The sequence below is a fragment of the Telmatherina bonti genome (assembly GCF_933228915.1).
Source record: "Telmatherina bonti genome assembly, chromosome: 7".
In the NCBI taxonomy this organism is placed as follows: Eukaryota; Metazoa; Chordata; class Actinopteri; order Atheriniformes; family Telmatherinidae; genus Telmatherina; species Telmatherina bonti.
In genome coordinates this window covers 25,499,526-25,521,753 of record NC_136625.1, presented here as the reverse complement: position 1 = coordinate 25,521,753, position 22,228 = coordinate 25,499,526, and the positions used below count along the sequence as shown (strand labels likewise).

General features: G+C 39.5%; 3 protein-coding genes across 3 annotated transcripts in view; 2 read left to right on the top strand and 1 right to left on the bottom strand.

Moving 5' to 3' along the window:
* Nucleotides 1-4,466: 4,466 nt before the first annotated feature.
* On the top strand, nucleotides 4,467-8,854 carry sema4e (semaphorin 4e; the record flags this gene model as incomplete). Its single annotated transcript, XM_079243827.1, has 14 exons — nucleotides 4,467-4,575; nucleotides 4,695-4,840; nucleotides 5,609-5,671; nucleotides 5,756-5,854; nucleotides 5,954-6,053; nucleotides 6,141-6,272; nucleotides 6,391-6,533; nucleotides 6,682-6,860; nucleotides 6,975-7,131; nucleotides 7,258-7,477; nucleotides 7,589-7,704; nucleotides 7,788-7,945; nucleotides 8,024-8,076; nucleotides 8,190-8,854. 14 exons carry the CDS (start codon nucleotides 4,467-4,469, stop codon nucleotides 8,852-8,854), a joined length of 2,340 nt encoding a protein of 779 aa, XP_079099953.1.
* Nucleotides 8,855-11,594: 2,740 nt separating this feature from the next.
* Nucleotides 11,595-16,333, bottom strand: cactin. Its single transcript, XM_079243137.1, has 10 exons — nucleotides 16,020-16,333; nucleotides 14,898-15,501; nucleotides 14,711-14,806; nucleotides 14,481-14,626; nucleotides 14,236-14,398; nucleotides 13,712-13,826; nucleotides 13,192-13,384; nucleotides 12,935-13,057; nucleotides 12,450-12,754; nucleotides 11,595-12,336 (listed from the first exon to the last, which is right to left on the bottom strand). Exons 1-10 carry the CDS (start codon nucleotides 16,328-16,330, stop codon nucleotides 11,846-11,848), a joined length of 2,547 nt encoding a protein of 848 aa, XP_079099263.1. The 5' UTR covers nucleotides 16,331-16,333; the 3' UTR covers nucleotides 11,595-11,845.
* Nucleotides 16,334-17,012: 679 nt separating this feature from the next.
* The window catches only part of LOC306757953 (ubiquitin-conjugating enzyme E2 R1-like), a 5,298-nt gene continuing 82 nt past the window's right edge, over nucleotides 17,013-22,228 (top strand). Inside the window, exons 1-5 of the mRNA XM_079243145.1 lie at nucleotides 17,013-17,715; nucleotides 17,824-17,910; nucleotides 18,019-18,116; nucleotides 20,103-20,237; nucleotides 20,669-22,228. The exon at nucleotides 20,669-22,228 is cut by the window's right edge and continues 82 nt beyond it. Of these exons, the coding sequence (XP_079099271.1) occupies nucleotides 17,530-17,715; nucleotides 17,824-17,910; nucleotides 18,019-18,116; nucleotides 20,103-20,237; nucleotides 20,669-20,876 (714 nt within the window). The 5' untranslated portion in view covers nucleotides 17,013-17,529 and the 3' untranslated portion in view covers nucleotides 20,877-22,228. The remainder of the gene's footprint in view (nucleotides 17,716-17,823; nucleotides 17,911-18,018; nucleotides 18,117-20,102; nucleotides 20,238-20,668) is intronic.

The following is a 22,228-nucleotide window of genomic DNA, read 5'->3' as shown; positions in this document are numbered from 1 at the left end:
TTTTGTTTCAGTATATAGTTGTGAACATGATGTGAATGAAAGGACAATAATTATATCCTGAAGATCAAGTTACCTCATCCAAATTTGGTTCATGCAATTTCATAAAATGGTGCCTGTCCTGTGTGTTTAAAGACCCACTTGTGCTTTGCCCACTTGCGTAAAGTTGTTTACAAGCTGCCTCTGAACAAACATAGTGCCACAACAAAATCCAGTCAACAAAAACTTGAAATGACAATGACATGCAGTCAAACCTTTCTGAGAAGCACAGGCACCTGACAGACCACCAGCTGAGCCCAGTATTTTCCTGACTGAGAACCTTTCTGGATGGTGAACTGCTGATATTTATACATCAACACTGGAACAAGCAAACCACAGACTTCCAAGATCAACACTAGAGTGACACATTCTCATCTGAGACGCTTTATCTGCTCTCAAAGTTAAATAATCAAGGCAAGCTCTGGATTCAGCTCAGACATTCTGCTCAAGCATCCCACTACCTATTACATGACTGAAAAAGCAAGAAAAACCTGAGAAACTGAAACCTGCACAATCTTTGCCTGCTGCTCTGACAACCATCTGTGATTGATAAGCAACTGTTATTGTATTGTTTATTTACTGACAGTGCTGTTGCTCATTTACCACTCAACTGTAAATGTACTGTTGGTGCATATTTTTAAGTGTTTCCTTGCGCTCTGCTACTGTATATGTTATATAATGTGGTGCTACTACTTACCAATACTCAGACCTGCCTGCAAGATCCAGGTGATTTGTATTTCTCCTCTAGAAAAATCACCTTTAGGTATCGAAGGTGCCCCTCTAGTAGAATCCTAAAAGAAACTTAATAAGCAAACTGTGTTTGTTTTGCAGTGGGATCCTGACCTTTGATTTAATTACAATACTAAGCCTTTATTAAGTGATTTCTGAAGGTGCTTTAGACAGCTAGTGTTACTATCATATCTGAAATTTAGTTTTTTGGGACTCTCCTGTCAGAATCATGTCAAACTGTGAACAAACATCTCATCAGTGTTTCCTTATAATGAACTTTTTTTTCAATGTTTGTATGATGTGCTGTGTTTCCTTGATCACCATGAAAGAACAGTGTTTTATAGATATTAAGGGCATTAAATTGTTTTGCATGAACCTTTCCAGCCTTATTGTGAACCTGGTAAATCACTGATGACTTGGCTTCTGTGTCACTTGGACAATGAGGCCCTATTTAAAGATTTTACTGCAAATAGTTCAAATATGGTGGTTTAATTTTGTATTTTTGTGTCTTAATAATCTGTCTATAGTCACACAATCAACATAGCAAATATTATTTTATTAGAAATTAAATGTTTATCTACATTAAAAAATAGGTTTTTTTTTCAACATACTGATAATACATCTCTAATTATAATAATCTAAAACAAAGAATGTGATATTTTCTTTAAAAACCTTAAATCTGCTTTACAAGCCAACCCCACTCTAAAATAAGTTGCCATGCTGCATACAAGCTAAATAAAAACTGAATACAGTTATTTCCAAATAGTTTTAAAAACCGTGCAGACATTTGAAATGCTGACATATATACATGTTTACCTTTTATAAGGTCATCTTAAGTTCCGTACCCATATCGTATTTTATTACAAAACAATGGTTCCCAGTGATGCGAGCTGGGAAATTCAACTGTTGCCATTTTCAAAGTGTAATGTCTTCTAATATTGCAAAAACAATACACTTTCCTTGAACATGCATGATGAATGGATATGTTGCCCCAAAACCTGCACAAATAATCCACATTAATGTTAATGTCACAGTTGTGCAATTTATTTCTTACTACAATATATGTTGGCTTTGAACTGTGGGTTTATAACAGTAAGTAGGTGCATAAATAAAGAAATATTTGTATAGCACCATTCAAAATAAAAATCACAAAGTGCTTCACAAACACTGAGAACATAAACTACATAGCAGAGTGAACATGTCTGGTGTTTACATCTAATCTAATCTGTTTTAAAAAAAAAAAAAAACTAAAAAAAAAAACTATTACATTTAAATTTCCCTCTGGCATAAATAAAGTAATTTTCCATTATATTTTCATTTGATTTCATTTAATTCAGGGGTGTTTGAAAGCTTGAAACAACATGTTCTCAGCCACATGTCATGTCATTTTCTGGGATTCTTTGAATATTTTTTTAACACATTTTATCACTACATATAATGAAATCCCACAATCTTTTCATTTTACACTGAGAGAAATTATAATGAGTATATTATGCACCCCATACTTTTGTTTAATTTGATCCAATCGTGTTACTTTCCTACTGTTTTATTAAGAATTACACACATTTTCATGTATTCTGTTGCCCTAGCTCAACATATTACATGCAACAAATTGGAAATAAGCCTAAAAATAACCCAAAAACAACATCAAAAACGTTGCATTAGTACTATTTTCCAATATTATTCATTTCTTTCTTTTTTTTGGAAAAGAATTAGCTATTTCTTTTTACAAATGTATTTCTCCTGAAGGTACAGTATGATCTTCTCGCTAAGTTTGCCTTCATTTATGAACTCATATTTTACATGAGGTTAGATGTCAGTACTCTAACAAAGCATTTATTAGCATTAATTCAGAGACGTGTATTTCCCTGCAGGGTGAACTTCCATACATGGTGATCGACATCATAACACAACTCCGCTTCTAGCCGAGAAGTGACACACACGCACACACACAAACACACTTCTGGAAAAGGTTTGTTCATCAGTCCTGTTGGGGCATATCGCCCAGGCTGAACCCTCCAGCTATTATTATTTTCTTTTGCATCGACGAATCAGCCGTGCTCTCCATTATCTGATAACAATCCTGCAAGTGAACAATGACAACTTGAAGAGATCGGAGGTCGGCGCTTTCCTTCGCCATAAGAGGCAGTTTGAAGAAGAGGACACAACAAAAAGGAACCTGCGCGACCAGCCGGAGGAGCAGAAGTCCCCAGCCATCCTCTCCCCCGCGGGACCGGAGCGCTGACATTAACTGAGGACTGCTGCTTTTTCTTTGGTTTCTTTTTTTATTGTGTGGTTTTTAAGACAAAGCTGCACCTTTTCTGAGGAGTGAGTGCTGAGCCTCGTGACCTCAAAGGAAATTAAAGTGGTTTTAACGTCCCACACATCCGTGATACTCTGAACGTTAGCCGCGTCTTTGTGCGGTTTGTCTCACTTTAACAAATGTCTCTTACTGAGCTGACAAGCTCTCTGTTACCTTGGATAAAAATATCGTTAAATATGTGCTCAAGCAGGTGCTGAAAATCTTTGTATGAATAGACGCCCCTGGAGTCTTGGGCGTGTCGGTGCGCAGGTAAGTTAATGGCGAGCTAACTCCTACGTTCCTGCACTTTGCTATCAGCTTTTATGCTTTAATTTAATGCTTCGTGTCCAGCAAGTGGACTAAAATAACCTCATAGTTTAATCTTAATTCATGTCTGGCTGCATTTACAGATTTTTGACCAACTTTGACACACTTTTCGTGAAGGCTCGTTCTCGCTATGTAAGAAATAAATGCTGTTATGTTCTTGTCTGTATGATCGCGCGTGCCCGTGGGCGTGTACTAACTGCTGGTGTTGAGTGAAGCAAGCTTTGGCCCCGTGGACAAATATGTGAAACATCCTGAGTTCTCTGACATGCTACGGCTTATCTATGAAACACACCTATATTCAACAATTGAGCAGGTTATTGCGGTGCTACCGGACAAAATGTATGAAAAACAGCTGTGTGAGCAAGGAGGTCGTAAAACTGTGTTGCGCCTCAGGCAGGTGTGTGGTTATGATTTTATTTAGAAAGCTGTGTATTTCTTGTGCACCAGCTTTTTGCAACAAAGTTGGTGCAAGAGCACTTGTGTCATCTACAGCAGAATTCAGCTCAGTCTGTAAATCTCTCATTGTGTGAGTGTTTGGTGCTGCAGGAGAGCTGAGGTTGACATCCCTGCACCCTGCTGAATGCTTTCACGGCCCTACATTAACATCACTATGGTACTGACAGAATTACTGCTGCGCTGACTTTGGCTTGCTCTGCTCTTTCTGGTGATTAATCTGCTTTTTTTTTTCTTTCTTTTTTTTTTTTTTTGTTGTGTGTTATTTTCACCTTGTTAAATGTTTCCCTTCATATTCCTCCTTTCTTTGCTGTCATGATGGTGTACATTCGCTGTACATATTAGACAGTAATCTCTTTCAGGTCTCACTTGTGGGGAATTCATTGTGATATCCATGCAACTTTGTGTCTTTCAGCCCTCATTGGCTTTGTTTCTTCAGTTTGTGCCATCCATCTCACCATGAACAGCCTGCTGAGCGGGGCCAGGAAAGGGGCCAGTGCCCTACAGACAGAACAGAACTCATCACGTCATAGATGCCACTTGCTGTCTTTATCCCTCTATGACTGACTGTTTGGGAAACAATAAAGCCTAAATTCCTCTTTGATTGAACAAAGGAGCCATGCATTCGCTGCTCTCCCTAAGTGTCTTTTGGCTGCTGCCCTTGGCTGTAATCCTCGAAGAAGAAGCACCACCAAACTGTGTCCCACGTAGAAATGTGCCGTATCATAGTGAGTGTTCATTTTCTTTAGTAACCTGGCTTATGTGATGTTAGTTTGCAGCGGTGCGTTGGGAAACAGGGTTTAGCAACAGCTTGTTACTAAGTTAAGCTTGCATATACTGTCTCTAGGCGACAACGCTGTTCTGTTTCGAGAAGAGGGTGTGTTCAACTACTCCACCATGCTGTTGAGAGAAGACCTGGGTGTGTTGGTTCTGGGTGCCAGGGAGGCAGTGTTTGCCCTTGATATTAGTAACATCTCCAAAAAACGTTCATCAGTAAGTACACCATTGTTAACAAAGCAGTTAGAGCCACACAAAAAAAAACTGCATCATTACCGCCTTTTGCCAAGAATGAAGCCTCACAGCATTAATATGATCCAGCCTTGCTCTGTTTTGGAAGAAACGCTGCCTGAAATGCTTGTCCCTAGGGAGCAAAGAACCATTACACAGTCTAAAAGAATTGATTACATTCAGTGACAATAACCTGAAATGTCAGATAATAATGTCACAAGCTTTGATAATGTTTCACTTTATTCACATTTTATTTTGTGTAATAATACTGCTTACACAGAAGATGAGTTTCAAAGTGGATAACTGTTTCCTCATTTTCTTTTAAATGAATCCCGGATCACACAACACCATATCAATTGAAATAAGAAACAGTCCAGATATTGTTTATCAGTATTAGAAGATTAATGCAGGAATACAAATAAAGCAGGCAGAGAAGCAGCCTTGCAAGATGGTTGTTTGCTTAAATCAAATTTGCAGTGATTCATACGCCACAAAGCCAAATAATCTTAAAACTGTTACACCTTTAGTTCAGTTTTGCAACGTTGTTTTACCCACATGTCTAACATGTCAGCTGACTTCAAATCTGCTGTTTCTTAAAGGATTCATCTGCATTTTTCCTCTCTACAATTTTAGTTTTCAAACAAACTAAAACAACATGCAAATGAAAAGTTGGTTGTATTAATATCTGCAGTTGAAAAATTGCTAAGTGAAAAATCTCGTTTTGAACCAGAAATTGTTTGTTCTCCCTTTTAGGTTAGATGGGAAGTGACGGAGCAGCAAGTGAATGAATGTAAAAACAAAGGCAAGGATGCAGAGGTTGGTTTGTTTAGCCATAGCTTACACTTTTTTTCCTGTCCTAAATTGACTGCAGCACAATCATTGTTTTTATGCATTTTACAGACAGAGTGCAAGAACTATATCAGAACCCTGCATACCATGAAGAATAGCAAGATTTTTGTATGTGGAACTAATGCTTTTGATCCAGAATGTGACTACCTGGTGAGGCCAATTAAAAACACATTTTCTTGCACCTGTAATGACACCCTTAACAGCATCATGCTGAAAAATGCCAGAAATTAAAAGTGTTGGTTGTGGCAGTCCTATACAGATGAAAAGCTGATTTTTGAGCAGACTGCAGAGGATGGCAAAGGAAAGTGTCCATTTGATCCTTTTCAGAGATATGCCTCCATTATGGTTGGTGAGTTGCAGTTGTGCAGCATAAAAGAAGCCGCGGGAGAAAAATGAAGACAGCACTAATATTTTCTTGTTAATCTCATCTTGCCAGATGATGAACTCTACTCAGCCACTTCAATGAACTTTCTCGGCTCTGAACCCATCCTAACACGCAGCCCCCCTGCGTCTGTAAGCACCTCTCTAGGGCCCATACGTACCGAGTTTAAAACCTCCTGGCTTAATGGTAAGAGGTGATTGATTTTTTTTTTTAAAAGGTGTTAAATTTATGCAAAAGTTTTATTGTCCCTGTTTAGTAGCTGAGTCAGTCCCCCCCCCCCCTCTTTCTTACTTTTGTGTACCAGAGCCCAACTTTGTTTCCATGGCTCAGATGCCAGAGAGTGAAGTGGGAGATGACGACAAGGTATACCTCTTCTTCAGTGAGACTGCTGTGGAGTGTGACTGCTTCAACAAGGTGGTGGTCTCCCGTGTGGCCCGTGTCTGCAAGGTAACAAAGTATAAACAGTGCACGCCGTTGTAATGACCAAACACATAAACAGCACTTCCACCCTTTTCCGTTGCTTGATTATGCATCCCGTCTGTCAAGGTTTTTCCATTTGTCATTGTGGTATTATAGAGTCTTACTGTGCCCATAGGGGGATGTTGGAGGTCTTAGGACCTTGCAAAAGAAGTGGACGTCCTTCCTGAAGACCAGAATGGATTGCCCGGTGCTGGATTCCCAGCTGCCATACGTTATTCAAGATGCATATCGTTGGTGTGACCCTATGCAGCACTGGGAGAAGTGCATTTTCTATGCCATCTTCACCCCGCAGTCGTATGTTTGGCCCAACAAACATGTTTGTGTTAGAAGAGAAGAGTTTTATTACATTTAGATGCTTTGGCATATACATTGTTTAAGATTTCCTCTGTGTGTGTGTGTGTGTTCCAGGGATACATCTGACCTGTCTGCAGTATGTGCGTACCGCGTGTCTGACATCAGCAGAGTGTTTTCAGAGGGGAAGTACAAGAGCCCAGTCACCGTAGAAACCTCTTTTGTTAAGTGGGTGATGTATAGCGGAGAGGTTCCTGAGCCTCGGCCTGGAGCTGTGAGTCTGTGCATTGGGATCAGAGTAGCATCTCGACATGACTGTTTTTTACGAGTGGTTTCAACAGGAAGTCCATTCCTTTGTAACCTTCACTCAGTTTCACTCGCTTTTCCTTTACTCCTGTAGTGTATAAACAATGAGGACCGTAAAAGTGGCATGCAGACTCTGGACCTCCCAGACCGGACCCTTCAATTTGTCAAAGATAGGCCCCTAATGGACCAGCCTATTCAACCAATAGATGGGAAGCCTGTATTGATGCGAAAGGGGGCTGCATTCACACGCATCATGGTAAACCAAGTGCAAGCTGCAGACAGAGAAATGTACCGCGTCATGTTCATAGGCACAGGTATGTCAGGGTTAAAAGTTATACAGCACTTCCTGTGCCTGCATGCATTTTATTTGTCTTTAGCATTAGGTTTTAATTGACAACATGCAAATATCGTGTATTTTTATTCAGAGAAAGGGACTCTGCTCAGAGCCGTGAACTATGGTGGAGAGATGTTTATCATAGAGGAAGTAGAACTCTTCAAACCTCCAGAGCCCATCAAGAGTCTTCAGTTTTCCAATGTCACGGTAAATTTCAACGACGTGGCCCAAATTTTTTTTTTTTTTTACTTTGTACTCCCTTCAATCTCTGTGTGTTCCTCTGTTCACAGGGTCAGCTTTATGCGGGTTCAAACTTTGGAGTAGCACAGATACCACTTGCCACCTGTGAGAGGTCCTTGTCCTGCACGGATTGTGTTCTAGCCAGAGATCCATACTGTGGCTGGGACATTGCTGAGGGGAAATGTGTTTTTCTTTCAAGTTCACAAGGGTAGGCAACTGGTCAAAGACAACAGCCTGATAACTTTGATTCAAACTAAAGTTGTGTTTGTTTTTGGATCATTCATAGAACTATACTTCAAAGTGTGAAAGAAGGAGATCCCTCTCTTTGTCCTCCTCCTGGTAAGTAGGTGTAACATTTCTGCCTCTGGTGCATTATCAGGATGTGGTCATTTTGTTACTAAACAAAAACAAAAAAAATGAATATTCATATGTGGCCCCTGTTTTGATTTCAGACCCGATCAAGCCTGTGATTCGGAACATCCGGCCAGGTGGTAACCTGAAACTTAGTTGCCATTCGCCCTCAAACCTTGCACAAATCAGCTGGGAGCATAACAACCTCCCCATCACATTTTCACCTACTTTGCAGCAGCTACGAGATGGACTGCTCATTCTCAATGCTTCAGTTAATGATGCCGGCCATTACCGCTGCTCGTCTGCGGAGAGCTCCAAAGCTAAGAAGTATACAACCACTGTGGCTGAGTACCAGGTCAAAGCAGACCCTTCTGTTAACATATTGCTTCCCCAGGCCCAGACTGATGTCCCTTCTGTTGCTGGTCTGAAAGTTGTTGTTGCCCTTCTTGTCATTTCTCTTGTTGTCCTTTTGGCCTGGAACTTTTACAAAGGTCACCTACCTCTTCCCTGGAAATGCATGAAAAAGAATGGTGAACAACCCCAGCAGGCTTATGACCAGGAGGCTTCCAACCCTGAAATGACTCAACAAGATGCACAAAGGCCTGCGCAGGCGGAGAACAAGCCCCTGATGTCCGTAGCGCGGAACAGCAGCAGTAAAAACAACCACACTGCTGACAGGGAGGCATTCATTGATACATATGAGAACAGTGAACCCAAAGTTAATCTGCCATCTATGCAGTACATTGATGATGAGTCAGAAATTTGAGAGGACCCCTGTGCTTCATTAGCATGTAAATCCAATACAATTATACAATTTTTGTTACTGTGAATCCCTCAGTGAGTAGGGAGTGACCTGATTTTCAAAGAGTATGTGGTAAAATATTGCAAATATCTGTAATATTGTAGGGTAACTGGACTTTTTTTTTCATTTACATATGTAAGAGCTTGAAACAAAGGTTTGTGTTGTGCATTACTGGTAAAACAATAACACAGGTAACTCCAAAGTTTTTTTTTATCATCTTATTCTTCAGTCTCTTATTCACATTTAAGAAAACATCTTAGGTTGTTTTGAAAGCACTGCTTTTTGTAATTCTATGCACAGGTTTTGGCTATATTAAGAGTAAGGAACCACAAGGGAACAAACCTGCTGAATGCATTTAATTAAGATCATCCATTGTGGATCGTGATGTGTGTTTCTGATTTTCAGTCTGCGTTAAAAACCCCATTTTATTTTTATTTTCAGATCTTTTACAGATGTAATTATTTTTATATTCAGGATGGTTTCAACTCCTCCTCCTCCTCCTGCCAGTGAAATGTTTTTGATGCAGCTAGAAGTTTCACAAGTTGGTGTTCTTGTACAACCGTTAATAATTTTATAATTGTAAATGTGCCACAACCCAAAAAAGCTAATAAATGTCATTCACCTTTCATTTACTCAGGATGCTCAAACTGTGTACTTTCTCTCCATGCTGCAATAGTTTTTGAGGAAGAAAAAAAACTTTCTCCAAATGCTGAAATGTTTATTCCATTTGGAGTCCAATTTATCTTCAACTCATAAATTCACAGTACAGAAAATAGAGTCACAAAGTTCTATGTTTTTTCTTTTTCAGCACCATGCGAACATTTGGAATACTAGATATTACTGTATTATTAAAGTTCTCCATGTATCAGGCATTTAAAGCAACTTTTTTTTTTAAATGAAAACATTCATGTTTGAAAGCTTGTTGGGAAAAATTTTGTTGAGATTGAACAGATTTTATTTTTATTGTACTAGTACAGGATTTTTGTATTGTTTATTTGTTCTACATGCACAGTATGCTTTAAATCTGCTTCCTATTGTTCCAGGTCCTTTTACATATAAAGTTCTTATAAAATTGGAGAGATTGTGCTGTAACTTAAAGTGAGCCATTTCATTTCTAACCACTAGCACAGATTTTTATTTGTAATTAAAATGCTCTTTTTTAAATAAATACGCTCTCTTCTGCTTTCAAGGTGTATATTGTGCTGCATAAATACAAGAGTTCTTAAGTCTTCAACAAGACTCCACTTGCCAAGAATGTGAAAACCAGATTAAATCACTTTTTTTTTTTTTTTTTAATGTGGCTGCCCCGGGGCTTGTTCAAGAAAGCAGGTTATGCTGAAACTCAGAGCTCGGGAAAAGCTGTGTTTTCCGAGGCGAGTCTTACCCAGAGTGTCTACTGTCTCCTCCCACTTAAAACACCTATCAGACATGTCGTACCAACGCAACTCCAGAGATTTAAAAGCTGAATTACAACACAGTTATTTACATAAAGGGGAGATTTTTCAGAACTTGAAAATATGTGGGAGTATGATTTCTTTATCAGTGGTGTATGAAACTGCTGTTTGGCAGACATGACACGGCAAGTATATAACATGATATTATAGCTACATTTGTACTTTACACTGTGATACTTGTGAGAAAACTCATTTTATAAATGGGAATTTTCTTTACAACATTGGTAACTATTTTAGCAGGACAACGGTATCTTGAGTCATCAGTAAAGTCTTCATGTCTGAAATCCTCATTTCATATGTGTGATGGTAGAAATCTCCCTCTAGATCCCAGCAGACCCTCCTCATCCTCTTTTTGTTCCTGCGATGAAGGCGATCATTCTGCTTTAGTTTATTTTAAACAACCAAATGTGAAACCTGAATATTGACTTCCAACAGCAGGTTTTTCTACTGTTGTTGGGAATCTCAGCTAAATATGTGACATTGTCTGATATAGGCCTGTGTGAATTCAGTTCATTAGGTGAGATAACGTGCTGAATGGGTGAAATCAACATTTGTTGGGGTTTAAAGTACTAGATGTAGAAATAACCACTGAAAATTTGATTTATCAACCAGTGCAATGAAACTAAATGATGTCCAATCATGACATAGCACGGTACTTCACTAAAAGATTTAGTTTATCTTTAGTTTAACTTTTCAGTTAATGTCTGTTTTTCCCCAGTGGGACTGAATCTAGATTAAATTAAGGTTTTATTCTATCTACCAATATTTCAACTCATGTTACTGTTTTAATAAAGTTAAATATGATCGGTGGACAAGTGGATTCAAACTTCTACATTGGCTCAGGCAGCAGTTTTCTTCCATGCTTATCTGCTCATGAACAGCAGAGGTCTTTCCTTCCTTTTTTTAAACAAAATACCTCTGTGTTGCCTCGTGCTGAAATAAAAACTCCCTCCAGCTGGGTAAAATAACTAGATTTTGTCAGCGGTTGCCATGGTGAACCTCTTAACTAAAGATACTTGGAGTTGATTGAACCAAACGCAAAGCAGCTGACCTGGAACTGAAAACTCCTGACTTGCTCAGCTCAGAGTGAGTTTATCCAGAGCTTCTGCGTAGACTCAGGTGTTTGTTGAATCTCCTTTCTGGAACAGACGCCCTTTTGAGGTTTCAAGTTTTATCACAAAAACTAACAGACTGATATTTCAAAGTGTGAACTTTATAAATATACAGCTCAAATTTGATGGTTTCCAGTTCCAGATACAAATATTGAGAATGCAAACAAAAGATAAGACGCATCTTTACATGTAATTTCCAAACTACAACTACAACTGATTTTTCTAGACAACAGAAGTAAGGAATTTGTAGTTTTAACGGTGCTTTTCTTATTATATATAAGAAGCTAAGAAAACTACAACAAAACACATTGGCTGTACAGCATAAATTGTGGAATATGCACGTGTAAATCCCACTTCCTCAGGATTTGACCCATGCTGGTAAGCAACCTTCATCTTCGATAGCGATATCTCTTGAAATGGAACCACAGTTGGAAGATACCGTTGGCGAACTGACAGCGGAAGCCATGTCGGTGCGAGTATTCCCACTCCCTGTTTACAATCTTGAAAGCAATGTCTTCGTATGGTGGACCTGCGTGGAACCTCAAAATCCCAAAGTCCTTGTTGTCAGGACTGGGTTCAAGGAAGTACTGAGGGGTCGATCGCTTGTCGATCAAGTCCGGGTAGAAGATGTTGAACTTGTAACCCTGAACGATTTTGGGTGGAGGGTTGTCAAAGTCGTAATGCGTTTGGTTGTACTTGTTCCACTCAAAGCCTGTGTGGACCCTGTTGAAGAAACGGGGTTTCCTTGGACGGTATTTGTCAGCCCAAAGGTACATTTTCCCCGTGACGGGAATCTCCACGCTGAACTGAGCCTCATCATTGCTCATTCCTTCTTTGGCTTGACGTACAAAAGCATCCTCTGCGCTTTCGTTGGCGTCACCTGACGGTAAAACAGGCAACATTTCTGTATTACATAACCATTACAATGAACATTTTTTTCTGTCTGGACCAGAATAATCACTATTTTTCTGTGTTTTAAACTTTGAGACATACCGGTGACTTGCAGCTGTCTGCGGGCTAACTGCAGCCTGTGCATGTCTTCCTCCGGGGTGATGGTGTGAGCGTCCAGCGGTAGCTCAGACTGTGTGAGCAGGGTGGGACTGTAACGACCAGAGTCGTACTCCGCCTGGCTCTGCTGGATGAGGTCCTCCTCGGTTAACACAGCCTCAACCACCTCTCCTTTGCCCTCTTCGTCCTTCCCTTCATTCTTCTCTTCTCCATCATTATCTTGGCTTCCAGCTGCAGACGTGGATGGACCTGCCTCCTCTTCCCCCTCTATTTCACTGTTCCCCTGTCTTCTGGAGAAGTGACAAAACAGGTTTTAATCCTTCTTTCAGTGAAAAAGCATTGTTATATTTAGAAACAGCAACATATCCTCAAAAGCAACACAGAAGTGAAAGATTAAACGTGTCCTTTGATTGCAGACTCTGGTCATTGTTCATGTTATGCAGGTTTTGTGAGGATGTAAAGTAACTTACTCATCTTCCTCACTCCTTGGCTCCTCTTTAATGATGGGGAACAAAGGCTCGCTTTCTACTCCCTGTTCCTGTTTCAGCTTGAACAGCTTCTGACGCAGCACATCCTGGTGTCGTTCCCTCAGCCTGGGCCAAACAGGTGTACATTTAACCACATCACTTTTAATTCCCTTTACACATAAAGAAACAGTCGTACATGTATGTACTGTGGCCGTGCAAGTTTAGATGAACTAGTGCAGGAGGTGTTTTGACTTTCATACCTGGCTCTGGCCATGTAGACTCTGACTTGCTGCAGCAGACTCTCCCAGTAACCAATATCAAGGTTAGATCCTCCAGCGCGAATCTTCGCCTCAATGTTGAGGTGCATTGCCTGCAGCTGACTATATGTTTTCCCTTTGAACACAGACTGAACATCAGTGCTCACAGCTGTGTTGATCCCCTCACGACGATCACCTGCAGAATAAAAAAAAAAAAACATCAATAAAACATCATCATGAAATACATTTGTGCATATTTGCACTTACTTTTGTTATTTTAGCTGTTTACAAAAACATCAAGTCTTCTGGTTAAAACCAGCTTAAGAGTTGCATCCATGTGAAGGTTTACATTTATAAATTTCAATGACGGGTTCAAGAATTGGAGCAATCCAACATGTTGAGGTTAAAGAATTATATTCTCCCACAATGAATATTAATTTGAAAAAGTGCATTTAATAATAATTTTATTTAATAATAAATGAAAAATTAAAGTGTCAATATATTTTGGAGTCTACTAGTGTACCTGGTCCTTTCCCAGAGGCCTCTAGTTTTCTGAGTTTGCTGATCTCATCCTCTGTGATGGTTGTCATGTCTCTCCAGAAGTCTGCGTTCTTGCCTTGCTCGAGCTCCATGTACACCTTTTAGGCAGGAAACCACACCAGGCTTGAGTTCATTTTAACGGTAACAGATGAAAAGCAAACACATGACTGTCAAATCCCAGTTCAGTCTATAGATCTATGCCTCACTTGAACCATAGTATCACATTCACATGTTTTGTCATATTTACTGGAGATCACATTGAAGGAACAAAAAAAAAAAGCTACAACCTTTGGGGTGCATTATTAAAGCGGCTTCATTTTAAGCCCTCTATGAAGCAATCCTGGTTTAACCAAATCAAATCAAAGATACTTTATTTATCCCCGAGGGGAAATTCAAGGTTCAAGTCAGCTCGTCCAAGGTTAGACATACAGACAGGACAGACGGATACTTCGGCCCTGCAGCCAGTTTTTTAACCTTACAAAATGTTTTGTAATATTTGCCACTAACCTTTATGTCCTCTAGCAGGTCATCCATGTCAGTAACAGTTAGCCCATTGAGGAAAGTGTAAGGTTCATGCATCTCCACAGCCAGATCATCATCCTCTGCACTGATGTACTTTGCCAAAAGGTCGATTGGCTTTGCACGACCATCGCGGATTCTAATCTTGGACCTAAATAAAATGAATTGGAGTATAGAGCAGTGTATACATTTACCAGGGATGAATTTTTCAAACAATAAATTTCCATCCTAACCTTAGTTTAGCCTGATGCAAATGGAAGTTGTCTTCTTGTTCAGCCCAAGTTTTGAAATGTTCTGCCTCTTTCTCCCTCTGCAGCATTTCCAGCTCAGTTTCTCTCATGGCTTTCTCTCGTTCTCGCTCCAAACGCAGCTGTTTCACCTAATTAACACAAAGCTAGAATGATTAAACATGCCACTACCAGTGTATTGTGGTACCGATTCCAAGAATGTAAACACTTTATACTTTTTGCAGCTCTCTGCGATTCTCCTCCTGAATGCGTTTGTTCCTTTCTTTCAGCTCTTTTTCTCCAAGATGCCCAATACCTTTCATATCCAATGCCTGAGAATACACACAGAGCAATAGCAATGATATTTCAAAGCCATGTTAAGAAATGAATATAATTAAACAAATATACTGGAGATAAATTCACCTTCTGCCATTTAAATGTGCCTAGTAGGTTGTTGTCACCAAATGGATTATCTGCATTGGTGTATCCCATGTACTCCTCACTCCAACCCATCTTCTCTCTCCTTTTCTTCTCCTTTGCTTCTTTCTTTGCCAGTCTTCTGGCTCTTTTCTCTTCTGGTGTCTCCAAAGCTTTCATCATCTCCTTCTGTTTCTTCTTCTCCTCTTTTTCTTTGACCACACAATTATCTTGATCAGAACCCGAACTTTCAGATGACTCTGATGAACTTGAGCGTCGCCGTCCTCTGTTCCCATCAGCCCTCTCTCTGCTTCTTTTGCTCCTCCCTCGATCCCTGTCCTTGCTCGTCTTTCTTCTCTCCTGGCTTTTGTCTCGGTCTCCTTTTCTATCCCGGTCTCTGCTGTTGCTCTTCCATCGCTCTCTTTCCCGCTCCCGTCTGTCTCTGACTGGACTTCCTCTGTCAGGGCTTTTTCTTCTTCTCCTCCTTTCTCTGTCACTGCTACCTTCATGGGAGTCAGAGTTGGACTGGGACTTTCCTTTACCCCTATCTTGAGAGAATCCATGATGATGTTCCTTTTCCTTTTTCATCTTGTGATGATCTGAATCCGAACTGGGTGATAAAAATGTGATTTAGATACCAAATAAGCATTCCCGCTCTTTTCTGTCAAACAATACAGTTAGGGTGCAATAGGAATATTAAAGTTTAATCTGTTTTATTTAAAAAAAAGACTATCATATCAAGACACTTTCAAACTCATCAGGAGAACACATGAAGTCCCTTGACAAGCAGCAACAAAGTGCATATGCAGGGAGATCTTGTTGATCACATATTTAGACTCAAGCAATTTAATCTTTGCATATGGTTATGGATAAGAGGAGACAGACTTATAAAGTTAGTCACCATCAATACATCCAAAGATCAGCTTCTGTTTTCACTAACAACACTCTACAAATAATGTGGCGCATGGGCACAAACACTAGAGATTATATTCTGCTACAACGTGTTGAAAGACAGCTCACTGGAGACAGAAAGTGGATCTGACTATACCGTGTGTGTTACGGGACTCTTTCAGAAAACTAACCATAATGTAACACACTACAGTACTTATAAATGAATATAAAGCTAACCTCGATGAACGACCCCTAGATTTGCTTATCTGACGGTGTGCTGGTCGCCTCCTGTGGCTCTCCGAGCTGCTGCTGGATCCTGTACGCTGCCTGTGCTGAGGCCGACGGCGGACAGGAGAGCCATCGTTTGAGCCTCTGCTGCCGCTGCTCGATCTGCGTGGGACGTGGGTGTTTTTCTTTTTGTCCAAAGAGCGACTGCGACCTTTTCTATCACCTGGAGATTGCGATTTGCTCACTCTGGACTTGTTACGCCTATCTCGGCTCCAGCTTCTGGACTTGGAGCGGGACCGACGTCGAGACTTCGAGCCCATTACGAACTTTTTGCTTGTGTGGGGTCCGACCAGCAGTATGTCGCATAAATGGGAGGTATATACCTTGACGATACGTGAAGATACTCATTTATTTTCCTCACAATTCTGTGTTTATTGTTTCCTAAATGAAATATTTTGAAATGCTTTATTACGTAGAAGTCTAATATATCTAAATAATGCGTAGAGTTGTCTCTTGATTAACGGTTATTTACTCAGGCAGTTCAAGCCCCCTCTGAGAGGCTTTCAATGACAATGGCGCAATATGTAGACGTCACATTTTCCGCTTTAGAAAATAAACTACAAATAAATAAAACTTTCAGCTTTTAATTGTATGCAGTACAGACGCAAACAATGCTATATAAATAATTGTTCATTTTATTTGGGTTTGAAATTGAAAATATGTCTTATATCAGTTTACCAACTCGAGCAAAATTCGTGAGGCAGTGGCAAATGTAGTTCCGTAAATTTGCCCTAAAAAATTCAGGAAATAATTGTCAGAACACAACTCTCACCAGCTGGTTGAAAGTTAGATCATATTGTTTTTTACAGATTAAATATATTTCATTCAATAAATTGCTTTTTAGTTGTGCTTGTTTACTAAACTAAGGTTTACGTACAGAAATAGGACTACAAGTCCCATACAACATCAGGCGCCATTGCTTGTTTTCAGAGTTCAGGAGACTCAAGTCCTTACAGCAATATTCTTTCCCTAGTCCTCTGTGTGAGCGGTCCAAACTGTATATCTAGTTATTATCGCAAGAATTTTTTATTTAGTGTGGTTTCATATGATCACTTATGCTTAGCTTTATAAACTGACTCTTGTATGCAGTTGAGAAGTGTTCCCGCCGTGGTGAGATCGGCTTCAGATGGTCGGTAAGACAGAGCTCGTTAGCTAGCTTATGTTAGCCAACTGCTACCAGTAGATTTACGGCTTATATCCGCGGCTGCCCTGCAAAGTAAATCAACTAAAGCTGCAGACGCTGGGCAGCCACAATGGTTTGGTCGGCTCAACTAGTTTTGAGGGTTGACATTGATAAATAATTCATTTGTTTTAGGGACAGATCGACGTGACATTAGTTTGGCTTTTGCGCAACAGGACCGGTTTGGCCCTTTCCATCGCCTCTAAACACGTCCCAGCTCCTATAAACCAAACCGACAGCTGTCCACTCCAGATTATCTTTAAAGCTAAACAAACCAGAATGGCACACCACGACCTCTCTCATGTAGCCAGTTCACAGAAAGCACTAATGTTGGAGATGAAGAGCCTTCAGGAGGAGCCTGTCGAGGGATTCAAAATAACTTTGGTGGACGAAGCTGATTTATACAACTGGGAAGTGGCCATTTTTGGACCACCAAACACTCATTATGAAGGGGGTTATTTTAAGGTAAGAAAAAAAAAAAGATCTAGGGGGATGACTAGAATGGAACAATGATACATTATAAGTGGGAACAGACGCGTATAGTTACATGTCATGGTGTGTTCTGTATCCTAGGCTCGGATCAAGTTTCCCATTGACTACCCATACTCCCCACCAGCTTTCCGCTTCCTCACCAAAATGTGGCATCCCAATATTTATGAGGTGTGGTATCACAACCTGGCCACAACAATCAACATGCTTTCACCTAATACTGTGTATAATTCAAATATCTGCTCTCCCGTTGAAATGGGATGGTTTCCTCTGTTTTAGAATGGAGATGTGTGTATTTCTATATTGCACCCTCCAGTGGACGACCCGCAGAGTGGAGAGCTGCCTTCAGAGAGATGGAATCCTACACAGAATGTCCGGTCAGCAACTTCCCCATCATTATCACCCCTCATACATCTATCTTTTCTGCTCACTTTCCTTGTTTGTCCCCTCGTGGCCACTTAAATATAATATATCCTGTTCAGGCTTTTCTCACAACGTTCTCTGGCAGTGCAGTCTTTCTCAGAAGTTCACAGATGATTTCAGCATTAATAAACAGTTAAGATCAAGTCACAAAGAAAATGAGATCAATCTCTTTTAGGAATCTTGCAATACATTTAAAGAATATGTTGCTCTGTGGCATAAAACAATAGTGGAGCAGTCACATAAGTTTGTATTTTATGGTACAAAATAATCAAAACTCTGGATAGATTATGATTTTATGAATGAAATAATATGTGCTTTTCAGAATACCGAGGAATAACCACAGGGGCCATTAGTAACATTAATAGCAGTGGCTGTTAAGAGGACAGAAGACAAAATGCCTCGAGTGGGAAGATGTTTGTTTCCATTATCATCTAGTTATAATTGTCCAAAACAGATTTATCCCAGTATAGTTTCCATAAACAGCAATTTGATTTTTTTTTTTTAAATATGCATAAATTTGACTTTGAGGTAGACAGAAGTTAAAAAAAATAAATTATACATTCAATTTAAGGTTTCAAAACAGTTTCTATCCATGCAGTAATTCTCCCTGGGGCAATCCTGCCCTGTGTGTTATCAAGGTTTCCAACCACAGCACACCTGATTTAGATGAGCTGAATTGTTCATAAAGTCCTTTGCAAGCTTGCTGAGGAAACATTCATTTTAGTCAGATGTATGGGGACCTTTAAAATATGCTGCACAGCTTATATGCACAGTTAAATTGAACTGTGATGGTAACAGAGGAGATCCATTGATATGTAGAACTCACCGCATTTAGACACAGGACTAAGAGAGAAATTGATTCATTGATTAAAGTTGGTCTGCCTACACTGTAAGTGGCAGTTTGCCTTCATTCAGCATGTTAGTGTTGGGTTTTCTCAGCAAGATGGAACCCTGTCAAGCAGTGAATTGGATGTCATTACAGCCCTGTATTTCATATGTGCTGAACTTACTTTTGTTTTAATTTTACTATTTACAAATTAAATGTGTGCTGTCTCTTATGGTTAATGCAGGGCAATACTGCGGATATTAGCATGGATACAATACCAAGTAAATCCAGACAAGTATTGATAATATAGAAATTTCACAATTGTTTGATAAATTTGCCTGTAATTATTGATCATTCTCTTAAAAGAAAATGCAGTACAAAAATTTTAGTCAAATTTTAATATTTTTTATTAAACTGAATGGAAAAATTGAAAAATTTAAATGTAACTTTTGTTTATAAATAGTGTAAAATAATATTAACAATGTAACAAAATAGTAAAATAACTATTTTATTTCCTTTTATTTCTCAGTTGTTTGAGAAAAATAAAGTTAACAGTGAGAATTAGTTAAAGGAAAGCAAAATCTATTATTGTTTAATTCTCATTTATATATTTTGGCTTTTGTCTTCCAAAACTTTCTGTAAAAAGTTATTTTTTCTTCTTAATGTGCAGCTTCAATACATTTTGTAGAGCAGTCTTTATTCTGCAGACATGCAGGTGTAATTTGACTTTCAGCTGTAGGATCTAGTCCATCTTTTAAACAATTTATTCAGTTCAGTCACACGCTGACATGTACTTTAAAACTACACATTTAAGCCGATTAACATTCCTAATCCCTGGTATCAGTTTTTCTCACATGGTTTTTACATTTTAACATTTAATTTTGGAGTCAGGGAAATTGTATTTTTCCCTAAAATCTTAGTTTTTTTCTATATAAACAGCTCTATTTAACTTCTCAGTTAAAATGTGTCAGAAAACAGGAAGAGAAAGAAGCAATAATAAATAATAATTCACATTTGTTGTTCTCACATATTTCATGTTTGTATGTGCTTAAAAATGGCAACATTTGAGTAAGTGCCACGCTGACTTGCCACCTGGCTTTGTGTTTGCTCCCAGGACCATTTTGCTGAGTGTGATCTCACTGCTGAATGAACCCAACACCTTCTCTCCTGCCAACGTAGATGCCTCTGTCATGTACCGCAAATGGAGGGACAGCAAAGGCAAGGATCGGGAATATGTCGAGATCATCAGGTAAAAGCAATAGCATCCTATCTACCTATATACTGTCTTCCCTTAAATAAAGGCTGAGGCTATAACTGGACAGACAGCTGCTAAAACAAGCATTTTCCTTGCTGCAGTTGTCATCCATCTGTAGATATGTAGTTCCTCATATTGAACACTAGAGGGCATAGTCAGTCTGTGAGATTGAGTTGACCACAAGTTTTAGAAAAATTCCAATTTTTGGTGAAAATGTTAGAGTTACAGTGTTTGCCAGTCATTTTGATAAATGAAGTAGCTTAAAGGCACACCAATCGTGAGCTTGACAGTAAAACTGACTGCTATATTCTAAAGGCATTCTGATGAAAACTTTTTTTTTGTTAAATTGAATCAATATTAAAACAATGGGCAGCCGTGTAACGTCGTACACAAACATAACATGAGTTCCCTAAAATTTCCCTCAGGAAACAAGTAATGGCCACCAAAGCAGAGGCTGAGCGTGACGGTGTCAGGGTGCCCACCACGCTGGCCGAGTACTGCGTCCGCACTCGTGCGCCGGCCCCCGACGAAGGTTCCGACCTCTTCTATGACACTTACGACGACGATGATATGGAGGGTGGGGATGGCGACTGCTGCTATGATGAGGATGACTCGGGCAACGAGGAGTCGTGACTGAGTGCCCGGTCTAGTTAACATATGCTGCTTCCTTTTCTCTGCCCGGGTTGCCAGATATTCTAGGTGTATAACCAAGGAAGATTGGAAGCTTCCCTTCTTTAAACCAATAAGAACATTTCTCCTTAAACCTTTGACTTTGTGTCAGAGGTTAAAATTGATGCCTCTTTGCAGAAAGGTCAGACCTGGTAAGATTTGCACCAGCACAAAAAGAAAATCACCAGTTTCTTCAATTTTGCAAGCAATCGTTTTCACCTTAAACCTTACTTTGGAAGGATAACCTAAACACTTGTATAATCTTAGGAAGTTGTTTCATTCCTGTATTTAGAATAAGGTTTAGGGGGGTAAGTACCACTATCCGCAGCAGTATTGCACTGGTGTCAACTCTCCCAGTCCTCACTCCGCCTCTCTCTTGCATATCTTCCCTAATCGGAACTGAGTGTTGCTCACTGATAGTTGGTCTCAGTGAAAATGTTGTATAAGCAACTGAGCAAACCCCAGCAAATAGTTTTTACAGGCTAATTTTGCTAGGACAAGACATGACTGAATTGTCATGTGACCGTGTTTTTAAAGTTCTTGTGCATGACTGAACATCTTTGGAACCTTTTTTCTGTCTCATACTGGTGGACTGTTTACCTGCATCTTGATTTGTGGCAACAAAGACTTGTGATGTCGAAGGACTTCTGTCTGTCTCTCTCTCTGTTCATGTGAGTCAGTTCCTCACATGAACATTTTTACTAAAATGAAGCTGATCTTTGCTGCATTTCTTCTTGTGACTGTTGGATGTTTTTTTTTTTGTTGTTTTTTTTTTCCTGTGGGTTTGTGTTATTTGAAGTTGCTCAGATTTAAGAGTTGTGTAAAATGACCAAGTGTTTGAGGTGGAAGGAGGAGGGCAGAACCCAAAGACCGGAAGCTGCAAAAAGTAAAAGAAAGCCCAAATGTTTTTCCTTTTTTTTTTCTTTGCTCCTCACTTTCTTGCAAACCTAATAATTCCAGCATTTTCTATTATTATTATGAATTTTCTTTAAGATGGTGGGACAGGGGTGGTAGACAGTTTGGCTTTGCTGCATACTGAAAGAGTGATTTATGTTGAGATGTAACAGAGATCAATTGAAAACAAACCTTTAGGAAGTTTGTCCATATGTGTACTACCATGTTGCTCTTAGTGTTAACTACAAAGAATTTGGCTGCCGTTTTACTTTTCATGAGTCTTTGTTTTAGTTGAGGGTGCATCGCTTTTGATGTTATTTTAGAGTGTATGGGTGTCCTTTTTGTTTCTCCAATATTGTTTAGTTTACTTTTAAGCAGGACATCATGATGAATTTCTCAGGATAAAATTTCATGTCACAAAA